General features: G+C 39.0%; 1 protein-coding gene across 4 annotated transcripts in view; it reads right to left on the reverse strand.

The window, feature by feature from the left end:
• The window catches only part of MAP2K4 (mitogen-activated protein kinase kinase 4), a 207,426-nt gene that overhangs the window by 46,405 nt on the left and 144,133 nt on the right, over positions 1 to 16,888 (reverse strand). For all 4 annotated transcript variants that reach the window (XM_036756184.1, XM_036756183.1, XM_036756181.1 and 1 more), the window contains one exon: positions 13,500 to 13,674. In XM_036756184.1, coding sequence (XP_036612079.1) covers positions 13,500 to 13,674 — 175 coding nt within the window. The remainder of the gene's footprint in view (positions 1 to 13,499; positions 13,675 to 16,888) is intronic.

Consider the following 16,888-nt stretch of genomic DNA (forward strand, 5'->3'; position numbering starts at 1 on the left):
AGATTGAGAATTTCCTTTTTCCTACACAAATTTTTCCAGACTGTATAAATAAAGGGTAAAAAAAAAAGTCTTGAGAAAAGTAAATAAAATTAATTATCAACCAAGTTTGAGGTATTTCAAACTACTTTAAAAACATCCATTTGCTCACAACTGAAATTGCAATTTCAAGTAATTATTATGTTTTCTGTACAAGAACCCCATGCATCTCTACTTGCCAACATTTTCTTTCTCTAGGTTAAGATACTATATATAGTTTAAAGTAAAACAATATACTCTAAAACTATGCCAAAAATTCAGAACTTCTAGTAATTATAACTGGATATTTCCCTCAATTTAAATAAGTGAAGTTTTACAACATATAGAAACTTTTTAAGGTAGAACACCAAAGCCCTAAAATAGAGACATGTCTAAGCTACATATATTGCTAATAAAATTCAACAAATACTTACTGTGTTTAATATGTATGAGGCACCATGTTATGACATGTATGTTATGGTTAAAAAATATTCTACATAAGTGGAAAAGGTCAGCTTGGCAAGTAGGAGTATCAACTATTCCTCAAAGACTGGAACAAAAGACAGATTAACCTTAAGAGAGAGTATTTTCAAGCATGATAAGGAAATTAATAATGGGTGAACTTCACCTTCTCAGTAACTTCCAAGACAATATTGATTGGGGGACCTTAAGGACAGAAGGTTGAAACAGCCAGGGAACATAACTGAATTATTAAGGGAAAAATAGGATCTAGCATCAGTGAAGACTCAGTTAACAGTGATTCAATTCAATTCATCACAGATTAGGTGCCTACTCTTTGTGAGGCATTGTTTAAGGCACTAAGTATGACAAAAATGAAACTGTCCCTCACTTTAGTGGAACTGATATTCTACACAGTGGGGGTGGGGGTGGCAATATATAAATAAAACGAGAGGAGGAATATAATATAAATTGAGATATGAGAGAACACTAAAACTCAGGGGATCAATGGACACTTCAGAGAGGTGACATCTGAAGGAAAATAAGGATGGTGAGAGGAAGAAATGAGGGAAGACATTCCAGGCATGGGGAAAGACATGCAGTGTTCAGAGACAAGAGATGAATTACTGAATTTACCAACTACTAGTCCAGTTTGGCTGAAATATAAAGTGTGAAGAACAATTATGTGAGAAAAGACCAAAAACAAAGTTTGGAGCCTGATTGTGGAGGTACTTAAAACACTAAGCTGAAGAATTTGCATTTCATCCTAGAAACATCAGGGAGCTACTGAAAGTTTGTTTTTTTTAAATACATACACACACACACACACACACACACACACACACACACACACACAGGCACAAACTTTTCAAGTACAATATGTGAGAGGAATGGCTAAGCAACAATTTAGTCTGTAGAAGTCCTATAGTTTTTAGTAGACTCAAGTCAACAGTGGGATATAGTAATTTAAAAAAAAAAAAACAACTTGGCTCATTCAGCTCTATTAAGAGGACAGAACCAGAAGCAATGGACAAAAGGAGCATGTAGAGAATTTTGGCTTAATAACTTCCTAATGATTTGTGGGATTTTGCTGCCTCAGGAGCTAGAAGGTTTTCCTATAGTGCCATCAGTGATCTTCAAGCAGAAGTTCTATGACCACTTGACAGTTAGGTTGTAAAGGGGATTCTTTTTCAGCTATGGGCTAGGGGGTGAGGAACCTGTGGTCTCAAGGTCACATGTGACCCTCTAGGTCTTCAAGTGCGGCCCTTTGAATCCAAACTTCACAGAAAAAATCCTTTTATTAAGGAGATTTGTTCTATAAAGTTTGGATTCAATCAAAGGGCCGCACTTGAAGACCTAGAGGGCCACATGTAACCTTGAGGCCACAGGTTCCCCACCCCTGAGGTCCCTTCTAACTCTGAAATTCTTTAATAAGGTCACTATGTAAGTAGAGAGAAAAGGGCAAATTCCAGATATGTTTTGACAACATGAGGTGACATAAAAGACTGAAAGAACCCAAGATAAAGAGATTTAGGATGAAGGTGAGCAATAAAATAGGGACCCACGGACTTAGAGCAAGAAGGAACCTTAGAAGCTATCAAATCCAACCATCTTATTTTACAGATAAGAAAACTGGGACACATAAAATGTTAACTTGCCTAGGGTCACACACTTAATAAGTAGCTGAAGCAGGATTTAACCGGGTCTTCCTGACCTCAAATCCAATGCTCCATCCTGCCTCTTCCAACAGGCATAACAAAATTTGAAGGGCAGAGTAGACTACAGACTGACTAAGGCAGATAGAAATGAGTGTGTGACAAATGGTACCTTTGGAAAATATTTCCTCATTAGGCAATAGAAATTTTGAATTACAGAGATAAGGAGAGCAGGAAGTAGCAATTTATCAGCTATGTGAAGAAAAAAAAAAAGAGTTCAGAGAGGCTCCTATGCACACTTATGATAAAATTGAGTATGGTGGGATAGTTAAATGTTAAAAGTTAAACAGTTAAATGTTGGAAAGCTGGGGTGGAGATGAGGACAGTGTGGAGGAAGCAAAGATTTTTGGCCAGCCATCTAGTCTAGTAAAAACCCTGTAGGTACTGATGAGCAGTTCCAAGACTAAACACATATTGTACCAGCTCAGTAGCCTCCTTGAGGTTGTGAGGGACCTGTATGATAACCCTTATGTAGTACAATCTGCACCACTCCACCACCTCCAATTATCAGCAGACAACCTAATATCGAAAAATAGAGGTCACATGGAGCAAGGTCACTCTTTAACTCAATTTTAAAAGTCGAATTTCAACAATGTCACTTCTAATCTCTCCTTTGTTCCGGTGTTGGTAGAAGTGACCCTTCTTATCAGCTCTCTGCATGTGTCTTGATCCCTATTCCCTCCTTTCTCCAAAAGTCTTACCTTTTTGATCATCCCCCTTTCTGCTTTATTTTTTACTGATGAACCAAACACAGCCAGATCTGTGCCTTCACCATTCCTGCATTAGGTTATCATCCTCAATCTCCCCTCCCTTTCACAGCCAGACTCAGAAAAAGCTGTCTACATTCATTGCCGCTACTTCTTTACCTCAAACTTACTTTTCAATCACTTGAAATCTAGTTTTTGTTCCCACCACCAGAATAAAACTTCTTTCTCCAAAATCAGCAATAGCTGTTTCCTTTACCTTTTCACAACGCTCATCCTTCTTGACTCATCTGCAGCATTTAACAACGCTGACCCTTCCTTCTAGATTCTCTTTCTTCTGTGGGTTTTTGGGGCACTGCTTTCTTAACCTCTTCAACTGATAAAAGGAGAGGGTCACCCCTGTCTCCAATGTGAGAATTTATATCGGGTATCTGTCCTGGGCCCTATCCTCTTTTTCTACTTTGGTAATAAACAAATTACTTTTCATCCTGGATCTCCTGAGTCTCACAATCATTCTATGTATTAGCCCTCACAGAGTCCTCAACTCTCGGGAACACTGAAGAGAACACTGCATCTCTAAACATTCTTTTTAGAATCGGTTGTACCATCTCTCATATAACCTCATTACATTGCTCGTAGAGAAGAAATACAAATACTTTTTACTCTCTCTTTTGACTTCTAGGCTTTCTTCTTTAGTCCTTCACTCAGTAACCTTCTCTCTTTTGAAGTTCAGACGATTAAAATCTTCCTCTCATCAAAATCATGGTAGCTGTAGTATACTTACCTCCAAATCATTCTTCCTTCTTTCTCAAGGAGTTCAGCACCTGTCTCATCATCTTCCTTTCCCTCTGGCCTTTATACTGGAAAACTTTTATATTTAGGTTGCTAAAAATTTCTAAACTCTTACTTACTAGTTCTTCTTAAATCTCCAGCATCTGCTCCTTCACTCCGCCTCAGCTACACACAGGGATAAGTCTACACACTTAATCTTGCCATAACACACAAACATTCTACTTCCCTAATTAGAAATTCCTTTATCTGACCATAATCTATTATTCCTAATGATTTAACACCTTTTCTTTGATCCCTGACCCCATTCATGATTTCATTCCTTCCATCCCTCAATACTTCATCAGACCATTACTCCTGCTCTGCTTTCACTCTTCTCCCTTTCCAAACTCTGTTCTCTACTGAATTCCTCATTCCTCTGTCCTAGCACCACTTTTCTGTTACTAAACCTCAGCCTTGATTGCTCCCATCATCAGCTTCTTCCATTCATGATCACAAGCTGCTGAACAAAGCTGGAAGAGAAAGGAAGGAAGGAAACAAGCATTGATCAAGCATCTACTATGTGCCAGGCACTGTGCTAAGCACTTCACAAATACAATCTCATGGATCCTCACAACAACCCTTTGAGGTAGGTGCTGTAATTATCCCTTTTATAGTTGAGGAAATTGAAGCAGATAAAAGTTAAGTGACTTGTTTAGAGGTGCACAGCTAGTAAGTGTCTGAGGCCACATTTGAACTCAGGTCTTCTTGACTCCAGAATGCACCCTAACCACTGTGTCTCCTAGCTGCCAGTCACAACTAAGTCACTAGATACATTACAAGTTTATGTTATTCAACCTCAACTGACACCTCACTGCAGCAAGGCAGTCAGTCCTTTCATTCCTCCCTAATTGATTCCTTATCTCACTCCTTATAGAGCCTATTCAGGGATTATCTCCAGTTGTCTGGCCACTGGATTCAGATCACCCAGGAGGAGAGAGTGAGGCTGATGACTTCACACAGCTCTGCCTCATTTAAATTCGATTCTCTTGCAAGTCAAGACATCACCCTCCTGACGCAATTGGTCTTCTTTGAAGACAAAGGGCAAACAACAGAACCTATTCTAAAAGCTTCTCATCACTCCTAAAGTTCTCCTCTGCATTTTCTGCCATCTACACTGCTTCTGGGTTTTCTTTGGAATTCTTCATCATGCTCTAGTATCCTGTACTTTCTTGTCCCCTTCTCCCCTGCTTTTCAGCTCCATTTTGTATGTTTTTTTCTCCCATTAGACTGTAAACTCCTTGAGGGCAGAGACTGTCTTTTTATTGTATTTGTATACCCAGTGCTTAGCACAGTTGCTAGCAAATATGGGTGTTTTAAAAATACTCATTGACTGACTAGTCCTCTCCTCCTCCCCACTCATGCCTATGAAAAAAAAAATGAGGCCATTCAACATAAGCTCCCTTTACACCCATTCTCTTCATTTCAAAAGGCTTTGACATGACTTCATACTCTTTCTTCCTTTCCCCCAGTCTCTGACAAAAGGTGGCCCTTCTCTTGTTTGTAGTCATTCTCTTCTGAATTTGTCTTGGGAGTCTCTTTCTCTCTAACAGCTCTTTATTGTTGGAGTTCTTCTATAAACTCATTATTCCAGCCTTACTTCCTAAATTGGAAGGGCCCGACTCTGTGCTATTCTGGAACAAATGTCTGGGCCTTATTTGGTTGTATGTTGTATCCCTGTGTGAGAAACAAAAGAAGGAATTCTGTTTCCACAGGATTAAAACTACCTCTCCCCGTCCCCCCCACTTTGAGTGACAACAACATAAGTCAGAGGTGACTGGCTCTAATCAGAGCTTCGACCTAGCAGAATCAGGCTTCTGATCAGCTTGTACCCATGCTTAACAAGCTCTCCTTGAGGGGTGAACATATCAAGTAAGAGAACATGAAGTGGGTGGTTCGGGAGGCTGCATCTAGCCAATGGAGAGCAATGGGGGAAATCTGAATTGGGAACAGCATAAAAAGCATTGCATTTGTCTGAGCAAGCATACTCCATATGTAAAATAAAATGAGAACTTTCCTGGCTTCACAACAAGTATTGTTCTTTCTAGACTGAGCATGTTTCTCACACCTGGGAACTAAGTGCTATGTTATTCAAGGATCTCTAGAGCAATTCCAGTCTCGAACCTGAAAATTTTCAGTGACCTCAAGGCAGTCTGATCTAGGACAAAGTCCAATTATTGCTCTTCTGGTCTGAGCTTTGCAAACCCCTGAGTCCAGTTTGAGTTCAGGTAACACAGCTATATTTCATGTAAACTACCTGGAAGACTTTATAGGTCTGGAGCAAAAGAACCACAGGATTCTCATTGGTCTGAATTCCCTGCCCTGGTCACTCAACTCCAGGTCCAAGACCTGGCTAGAGCCTGGATCAAAGACTGCTCCTGAGTCAGTGCTACACACAGCTGCCACTTGCTTCTGTTCGTGTTCTTGCCCAGTACATAGGCTAGGGTCTTTGACTGCTCTTTGCCCTTGGCCATCTCCTTAGGCTCACCTTGGCTAGGAAAAAAAAAAATAACTCCTTGTGCTTTCTCCTTGGATTTCCCAATCAATACTTGGTCTGGCATTCCTTCTATGTGTTTGTTGGCAGTTATGCAAGGGAGCTGGGCTGTACTGCTTCCTCCTATTCTGCCATTTTTGCCGCTCATTTTTCCTAGCCCATTTTTCCCGAGTTTCAGCTTATTACCATCTGCCAACTGGAAATATCCAGTAGGATATTTCAAACTGGATTTCTGCGACATTTAAAACTCAACACACCTAAAACTGACATTCTCTTCCCCCTTCCCTTCCTAAAGGAAAAAAAAACTTTCCTCTTCTAAATTTCCTATTTCTAGTGAAGGCATACAATCCTTCCAGTCTCTGACCCCTTCTCTCTGCTACATCATTGGAATAGCTTTCTAACTGGTCTCCCTGACTCACTACTCTCACCACTCCAATCAATTCTACATGCTGTTGCTAAAGTAATTTTCCTTGAGTGCTGCTCTGACCATGTAATACCCTTACTCAACCAACTCCAGTATTTTCCTATTGCCAAATACAAACTCTTCTATTTATCTTCTAAAGCCCTACACCATATGGCCCTAACCCATCTTTCCAATTCCACTGGGCATTATTCTCTCCCTTGCACTGTGATTCTGCCCATCTGGCCTTCTCTGTTCCTTATATTCAATGTACCATCTCCCGTTTCCACCCCTTTGCACTGGCAGTCCCCTAGGCCTAGAACGCATCCTCCTTACTTCTATCTCACAGAGTTCCTCTCTTCCATTAAAATGAAGCCCAGACACCCATCTTCTGCATGAATCCAGCCCTCCCTCCTCACAACATACTTAACGCTCAAAGTATTTAACCATTTTGTTTATGTACAAGAATAAACAAATACGTACAAATATACATCATAAATATAAGTCTCCTCCCACTAGAATATAAACCCACTTAAGTAAGGTCATTCTTTGTACTTTGTACTTGTACGCTGTAAAAGCAATTTAGATTTAAAGATCTTTCCCACTCATTAATAGGCCATGTGACCTGCTTACATCACAGGAAGTCTAAGTCACATGAGGTAGGAGGAGCTTACTAAGAGGAAAAGGAAGTTGTGTCACAGGAAATGCTGAGAGAGAAAGCTGTTATGGCTGTTAATGGCCATCATGATAGCTGAGCAGGCTGTGATAGCTGTACTGTAAGTTTGTTTTTGGGAAGACCCAGCAAGGGGTCGGAGAGGTTTTGGGATGGTGAGGCTCCATGCTGTGACATTGTATTTTAAGTTCTTTGCTGTTATGATAAAGTAGGCTGACGGGTTGTGGGAGCAGATTGCCTGGTTATGGGATATGGTTATCTGGTGTCTGAATAAAGGTTTTACTTCTACCTTCTATAGGGAAAGTCTCTCATAATTTGAGATACAGAACTACATAGGCATATTCACAATTATTGTTGATGTTGTGTTTGCTGCCTTACTGACATGTACGCCTAGCACAGTAACTGGTAAATAGTTGGCACTTAATACATACTTTTAAATTTACTGATTTACTTTCTCCTGGTGATCTCATCACTGCCCAAAGCCTATCATCTCTACACAGAGGACTCCTAAAACTACAAATTCATCACTTATCTTTCTCCTGAATGCAAGCACTGCATCTCCAACTGCCTGCTGGTTAACTACATATCTCAAATTCACTACATTCAATACCAAAGGCATCATCTCTCCTCTTAAATCCATGCCTCCTAACTTCCCTACTCTTCTGAGGTCACTACCATTCTTTCAGTCACCTAGGTTTGCAACCTAGGAGCCATCTTTAATCTTTTACTCTCTCTCACTCTCCACAGCTAACTGTCTTACTGATTTCATTTCCGCTAGATCTCACACCTTCCTTCTTTCCATTTGCACAATAAAATTGTAATTCAGTCCCTCAACATTGTTCATCTGGACTACTTTAGTAGTGTCCTATTTGTTTGGACTCCTTGAATCTAGCTTCTCCCTTTAAATCCATTGATGCAGATGTCAACTTGATATTCTTAAGGCACAGGTCTGACCATGTTAACTCCTTGGTCAAGAAGCTTCAGTGGCCCCTACTGCCTATAGGAAAAATATAAATTCCTCTGTTTGGCATTTAAAGCCCTTTATAATCTGACTCCACCTTAGCATTTTAGTTTATTCTATGTTAACCTCCCTCTTCTATCCCCCACATATACACATTCTTATGTTTTAACCATACTGGACTACTTGCCATTTCCTTTACAGGGCAATCCATCTCTCAACTCCATGCCTTTAAACAAGCTGTCCCCCATGCCTGTAAGGCCCTGCTTCCTCACTTTTTCCTGTGACCCCTAGATTCCCTCATGGTTTTAGTTCAAGCATCACCTCCCCATTCTCAATTCCCCCCAGCTGTTACTGCTCCCTGCCCCTAAATTCACTTTATACAGGGTATTTCAAGTCTTAGAGCTATTTTAAGCTATTAAGACTTTTATAACACCCTATTTTGAATCATAATGCCTAGCATATAGTAAGAACTATATTATACACATACATACACACACACAACTATGATGATTACTATGTGTACGTGTTTGTTTCTCCCCAGTAGAATGAAAGCTCCTTGAGGACAGAGACTGATTGGTTTTTATATCTGCAAACCCCAACGTCAAGCAGAAGTGCTTGGTACATGGTGGGTCCTTAAGAAGTGTTGATTTAATTGAACTGAATGCAGAGCAAGCACTTATTTCCCAGTCTCATGATCTCTTAGTAGCACAGGTTCTATAGTAACTTTGATATTCTGAGTCTTGAGATTTCTGGTGGATGTGAATGTCCTTGGTGAAAGGCCCTCTCAATGGCTTGATTTTGCAGCAAACCCTCTCCAAAAGGCTGCGTATTTTTTTTCTATAGTATTTAACATCAGGAGAATGGCAGTATAAAAGGAAGATAGTACTCAGGACTAGCAAGAAGTATGTCAGCTTTTCTACAAAGACTAATATGTTGGGAAGCAGGAGATGAGGAGCAACTAGCCGTAGAGAGTCAGGGAAATCTTCTCAAGCCTGGCAGGTTTACATGAGTGTGAAAAGCTGGAAAGAGCATGAAAAGAATTAATCTAAGGGAGAGTTTGTTAACAATAAAGCAGGGCTTCAGAGAGAGGGAAGAATAGGGTAGGGGTTTGAGATTCTCCATTTGCTCTTACTACCCACCTATACCTAAGTATACACTGCTCTGAAGAAGAAAAACCACCACAAAAAAGAATTACTAGCAAAGTTAGAACTCAGGACTATTGAAGGCTATTTGTTTTCTTTACATATTTCCGGAGTTAAGAAGATATAACAAATCCTATCTAAATTTACAGGTTGGTAACACCAAAATATTACAAATGCGAACAAAACAAAAAAAGATGAATGAAATTATTTCTCTGGTTTCAAAAAATAGTCTATTAAAGTGGTTTTGTCTAATATACAAGGTATAGTTAATACTTTATTTTAAAAAGCACCTGATTCAACTCCATTTTGCTGGTGGAGCTGCTGCACTGAAAAAAGGTGGGTTTCAACAGTGAGGAGCTAGTAGACCCTGTAAGTTAAGAAAATGTGTAAGGGTCATTTCCCAGGCCTTTCCCACTTTCTTACCTAAGCATGGCAATGTCTACTATGGGAAGAGCTCCAATCATATAAAGAAGGTCTGGGAGGTCTACTCTAAGAGTCATGTGGAAATAGTCTTATTAAGACTTTTTTGAGTGTAAGGATAACTCTACTAATTACATCATGCAATTTAAACTTTTTTTTTTTAATTTTCACATTACTCATGTTGTAAAGAAGAATTAGAACCAATAGGAGGAACCATGAGAAACAAGAAATAAAAAAGAGAGAGAGAGAGCACAAATAGTATGCTTCAATCTGCATTCAGACTCCTTTTCTGGATGTGGAGAGCATTTTCCATCATGAGTCTTTTGGAGTTGTCTTCGATCCTTGCATTGCTCAGAAGAGCTAAGTCTATCAGTTAGTCATCCTACAATGTTACTATTACTGTGTACAATGTTCTCCTGGTTCTGGCTCACTTCACTGAGCATCAGTTCATGTACGTCTTTCCAGGTTTTTCTGAAGTCCACCTGCTCATCATTTCTTATGGAATAATAGTATTCCGTTACAGTCATATACCACAACTCATTCAGGCATTCCCCAATTGATGGGCATCCCCTCAATTTCCAATTCTTGGCCACCACAAAAAAGAGCTGCTATAAATATTTTTGTACATGTGGGCCTTTTTCCCATTTTTATGATCTCTTTGGGATACAGACCTAGAAGAGGTATTGCTGGGTCAAAGGGTGTGCCCAGTTTTATAGCCCTTTAGGCACAGTTCCAGCAATCTAAACTTTTAAGAACTCCAATTTGTTATCCTGTCCGGTTGAACACAGGATCTTCAAACTTTAAAAAGCAAAGACACTGGACAAAGCTAAAACCCTACAAAGTCTAAATGGTTGTTTATCTATTTAAAGCTCTGCTGGAACAGGTAAACAAAAGAATTTATGCCACTGACCCTAGCCCCTTCTTGGGGAGAGAGGGAGATTGCCTACTGAAAGGCTTCAAAATGTAATGTGTTCACGTAACCATATGATTCTGCCATAAACTCAAATTACTTGTGTTATTATTGTTATTCAGTCATGTCTGACCCTTTGTGACTCCATTTGGGGTTTTCCTGACAGAGATACTGGAGTGGCTTGCCATTTTCTTCTCCAGCTCATTTTATAGATGAAGAAACTGAGGTAAACAGGGAAAAATTACTTGCCCAAGGTCACATGGCTGGTAAGTGTCTGAGGCCAGATCTGAACGCAGGAAGATGAGTCATCTCTCTAGGCCCAGCACTCTACCTACTGCACTACTTAGTTGCCCAAATTACCTATCCATGATCTCAATTCTTTTGGTATGGAAAAGACAGTACTATTACTGAAACTGAATGAAGTAATGCCAAGTATAAAAGTTGAAATTGCTCTTCTACATAAGGAGAAGTGATGCATCTAAAAGACATTTAACAATAACCTAGTTCCTAATTTTTTTAATTTTTAGATTCATACTCATTGTACCAAATATCTGACTGTGACAGAGAAGAAATAGTGAGTTATCTTCACCACTGCTATTAAACTAAATCTATCTGGATACAACAAGTTGAAAATGATTACACGGCAAATCAAGAGATCATTATGATGGCTCTGAATACTACTATCCAACTGTATCCTGTTTCTATACAGATGATGTTCTAGATATTTATAAGTCTCTGCTATATGACCAGGAAGGAACTATTGTACCAAAATTATCCCCCCCCCCCCCCCCCCCCCCCCCCGCCAAAACTCCTCAGGAGCCTTTAATAATTCCTTAATTAGCCTTTAAAGGCTTATTACTCATTGATTGAGTAGTGAAATACGTGGAGGCCTTTAAATGCTAAGATGAAAAGGTTATTTCATCTCAGAAGCAACAACGTACACTACTACAGCTTTTCAAGCAGGAAATGAACATATTCAGAAATGTGATTTAGGAATATTATTTTGGCAGCTGAATGGAAGATGTATTAGAGAAAGTAAAGAACGGAGGAGTTATCGATTAAGAGGATGTTGTGTTGCTCCAGAAGACGCGAAGAGGGCCTAGGGTGGCTGCTGTGCAAATGAAAAGAAGGAGACTGAAAGATGGTGCAGAGGCAGAATCCACAGGACTTTTCAACTTAATAGAATGGGGGTTGGGTCAGAGAAAGGGAAAAAGAAAGAATGACTCCAGGGTAATAAATCTGAGTGACTAGGAAGGCACTAGTGTCCTAAATAGAAACAGGGAAACTCATTTGGTATAAATGACTCACCTTGCTTCCTAAAAGTGTCCCTTTGCTCTAAAGTGGAGTACCTTTCTCAGATACCTTAGATACCTAAATGGTTCAGTAAAAATGGACATTTATTACTCTGTACATTAATCACTGAAATCAGCATTGCAATGCCCACACAAACACAGGGAGAGAGAAGCAGAAACCAATTTCCTCCCTAGCACATGGATGAAACATCAGCTCTATATAGAATAAACTTCTTGGCAAAAATGAAAATTCAACAGTAAATCCCAAGCTAACTGAACCTGGTTCCCATACCTACATAGTAATCACACTGAAATAATGTCTCTTCTTCTCAAGATAAGATAGCTCACAGCATATATGTCAAGTAAATTAACACACAATTCAAAATGCTCTTCTAGGGAATTATAAAATACTTTTCTAGGTTATCATTGTTAATTTGTCTTTTTTACATCTCACATGTTCCCCAGGAAATGCCAACAAATTAAAAAGCTACAACCAAACTTATTTCAGCATAGACTTCCATATCCATTATTATATATATTAGTTTCACAAAAATGCCAAGACAGTGAAAGAACAATAACCACTAATATAGCTAGTTACAGTCAAGTGACAAATTGATGTTTTCTCATCTAAATATCCTACTATACTTCCCATGATAACCATTTTATGGGATAAGGGAATAACTTGGGGGGGGGGGGGGCCTGCAGGTTCCCAAATCAACTCTCTAATTTCTTAAGAAGGGAGAAAATAGCCATAAATCCACTAAAAGTTTATATGAAATCCACCAAGTATTTTTAAGAAATCTATCAGTCAAATTTTTTTCCTTTTGGCTACTACCAATTGGTCAGAAAGGCCCTTTATTATCTTTATTTCTGGGCACTGGGAAAGAGAGGAGGGACAGTGGGAGAAAACAGATGGTATGTCACTCTCAAACTGTGTAGAATCTGACATGATCATCCATCAACTACATATGTTGATATGATTGTAAAGGCCAGGTAAAAGGAAATAAAATCTAGTCAGCAAGGCCAGTTTAAGGCTGAAGCTACTGGCAGCAAGAAGAATATGGTTCCACTAAAACCATTTCTGCAGCTGCTGTTAACCCCTGTCCTGACTAACCTGCCCCTTGCATTCTTTTCTAGCTCTTAGCTTGGCTCAGTGCAGCACTGCCCTTCTCTCAAGAGGTCACCATCATGGTCAACACCCATCCATGACAAGTGGTAGAGCACATTAAGGAGTCCAGCCAAAGTTACTTCATGTATAAACAATTACACATGCAAGCATATGTGACAAGGCACTTGTCATATACAAGCTTGTCTCGGTCAAAATATTGCAATACACCTTTGAGATAAACAGTTTGTTAGGCACTATATTTACAATAAACATAACCTTCACTTAGAATATAACTACAACAGAAACAGCATTACTGCCCCATCAAATTTCATCACCTAATGGATTAAAGTACCAAAAGTAATTATGGGCATCACCTACTTTAACTGCCATTATTTGCCCACTTGGTTTGTGGACCATTTTGTTGACAGAACCATAAGCTCCTCGTCCAATTTCTCCAAGGTCTTTCAAGTCCTCTGCAGTGAAATCCCAGTGCTGTTCGGGGGAGATCTTCAGTTTTCCTGATGATTCAATGCTGTGTGTTCTCAGTCTCTCTCTGTTAAAATATTGGGAAGCAATTTTTCCACATTTTAAATAAGTTTTAACTTTTTCTTTTTGGTAGCACTGAATAAATGTGTGGGAATGCTTGGTTTCTCAAAAGCTACTGAAACATTCTGACCTCCAGGTTTTAAAAATATGAATAAATTTTAAAAGATCTATATTTATATTTTTTGCAGTTAACTATCACCTCTTCTCTGCTCAAGCACAAGATTCTTTTTCTGCTTCTGATAAAATTAATTCTATAAGCTAGTTTACACTTTCAATTGCTGAGTTATTTTCTAACTTAAAGGTAAATCATCAAAAGCCTACAAGGATTTTCTGATCTACAGAATCTCAGTAGATGGAAACTCTCCCTTTTCAGAGAGCATTATTACCCTGCTATATAGTACCCTGGGGGTTCTATTTAATGCCAAGAAGAATGCACAAAATTCCCAAGCATATTCAGAGCCAACTGACCTTACCAGAACAACTGTCATTTAGTTAATTTAATAAAGTGTTCTATCCCTTCTTCATCAATGAATGAAGAGAATACATACAGATAGAAAGTGGGCAAGTGGCAGACAAAAAAAGTAAGCCACAGGAAAGGGCCCTGTCACTGCAATTTCCCATTAAGGCAACCAAGCTGACTATAAAATTCCAACCTGGAGATTAAGGGCAAATAGAATTTTAAAAAGTGAACAGTGCACCTATGTGTTGGTGGAAAGATAAAATTAATGAAAAATATTGTAATATGCACAGATGTACAAAAATAAGCACAGAAACATTCTCCTTTACCAAGCCAGTAGAACCACCTATATCAAATCAAGGATATACCAGTCTTCTATCTAGTATTTAGCCCAAAGCGTCACTATTTAAAAAACAAAACAAAACATTTTTGTTAAGATACCAAGACACATGAATGAAAGAAATGTAATCTTAGAGTACCAATGAAAAAATTTCCTTTCTTCTTCAAAGTTTTAAGAATGCTAAAGCTAGTGAAACCTTTCTTTTTTGGTCACTACTTTGTGTTCCTTGGACTTAAAACTTTAAAAGTATTGCTAGAGTCCCATTCTAATGTAATGCCTATTTCACCTATTATTAGTAAGTACTTGGGTTGAAAGTTTTAAGTTTGAAAGGCCAAAAAAAAAAAATCAGTGAGTAGAGCAACATTTTTATTAACTAGCTCCCCAATGATCATACATACCTTCTAGTACCTGGAACCCTCAAAAATTCAAAAGTTACAATCAGAGGCTGAGGAAACTTTACACACAGAAGGTCCAAACATCAACACTCAAAAACTGCCTACATGAAACATTCAGACAAAAGAAAAAAACACAAGACACCTTGACAATTTTTATTTTTTATCAATTACCATCATCAGGGGAGATTTAAAAGGGCAGAAAATCTATAGGGACACATCTAGTTCAGAAATATCTATGAGGAACAAACTCCACTTCCCAGAAGAAGGATTAATTTATCACCTACACCACTAGCCCACCTTACCCCCGCCCCCCAAAAATTATTTTGTCCTTTTGATTTCTCTTTCTAGTCTTCCAACCTACAGATTCTGCCACTTGTACAGAGGCACAGACGGGACCTGTGATTTCATTGCTCTAGGCAACTCTCAGTGAGAAATTTCCTCTACTAATGCAGGTTGGCACCTTTTCTGACACTTCGGGTCTTGAGGACTTGCCCAGGAACACACAGTCAGCATGGATCAGAGACAGAACTTGAATCCAGGTCTGCTGGCTTCCAAGCCAGCTCTCTTTCCATTATGCCATGATGCTTCTGAAAGTGGTCTCTCTATTACTTTGAACTAGGGAGAAATTTAATCTCTAATATAGGCTCATTAGCCATGAAATACAAGGGAAAATTTCAGAATCACAGAATCTCTGAGTTCAAAGGAATATTAGAGGTAATCCAGCCCAACCCTGAACAAGAATCTCTTCTGAAATATGTGTCAAAAATGGTCACCCAGACTTTCCATGAAAACCTTTGTGCTATGGGGCATGCCATCCTACACGCAGAGTAGCTCACCTCACTTTTGGATTCCCCTAATGGTTAGGAAGTTATTTCACAGCATCAAGTCTCTAGCCACTGTATCTTGTTATGTCTTCAGTGGACAACTAGTACTAGTCTAAGCCCTCCTTTTGTATGTGAGAGCCCTTCTGATGCTTAAAGACAGCTATAATGCAACCTAACCCTATGCCTCATGTCTTAACTTCCTCAGTTTCTTTAAGGAATTCTCACAAAGCATAATGTCAAACCCTCTCACCATCCTTGTCACATTCCTATAGAAACTTCAGATTATTAATATCCTTCTTAAAATGTCATGCCTAGAACTAATGACTAGAGACTAATAGTCTAGAGACAGTGTGAGTAAAGGAGAGTACAGCAAGACTGTATCCAATGAAATCCCTATACCTAGACTATCTGTTTAACTAAGGGGCTAAGGTTACACGACCTCTTTTTGACTGCTACATCACACTATTGACTCATATTAAAATAGTCCCTTAAAAATTACCACTTTATTCACCTTGTACATATGAAGTTACTTTTCTTAACCTAAACATAAGACTTTACATTTGTCCCAACTAATTTCATCTTTGGCCCAGAATTTAACACATTACAGTCATTTCGGGCAGTGACTACAAAAAAATGCCTCATCTGTCAGTTTGAGGCAGTTTCTCTAAGCTGTCTGTCTCTCCTAGCTGGAATGCTTTCCCTCCTCATTTCCGCCCTGGCTCCCCTTTTCTGCCCTCCCTTCTCAAATCCCAACTAAAACCTCATCTGCTGTATGAAGCCTTTTCCAACCTCTCTATTACTTTCTTTTTTTGTCCTGTGTACAACTTTGCACATATTTGTTTGCATGTTATTCTCTCCCATTACACTGTGGGCTCCTTGAGGGCAGATACTGTCTTTTGCTTCTTTTTTGTATCCCCAGCACTTAGCACAGTCCCTGGCACATAGTTTAGTGCTTAATAAGTACCCATTAGTCTGAATGACAGATGAATCCAGTATGTTAGTTATCCATGCTAGCTTTGTATCAGCGACGATTTTGGAAAGCATTCAATCTATGTCTTTCTTCAAGTCACTGACAAAAACGTTAAACACAAGCTTCAGGATACATCAAATCATTACTAAATGTGGGTCTCGCCATTCAATCAGTTCACAAATACACTCACGTATACTTAAGCATTTCTATCTCTTCTACAAAAATGGAATAACCA

Source organism: Trichosurus vulpecula, chromosome 4 (genome assembly GCF_011100635.1).
Source record: "Trichosurus vulpecula isolate mTriVul1 chromosome 4, mTriVul1.pri, whole genome shotgun sequence".
Classification (NCBI taxonomy): domain Eukaryota; kingdom Metazoa; phylum Chordata; class Mammalia; order Diprotodontia; family Phalangeridae; genus Trichosurus; species Trichosurus vulpecula.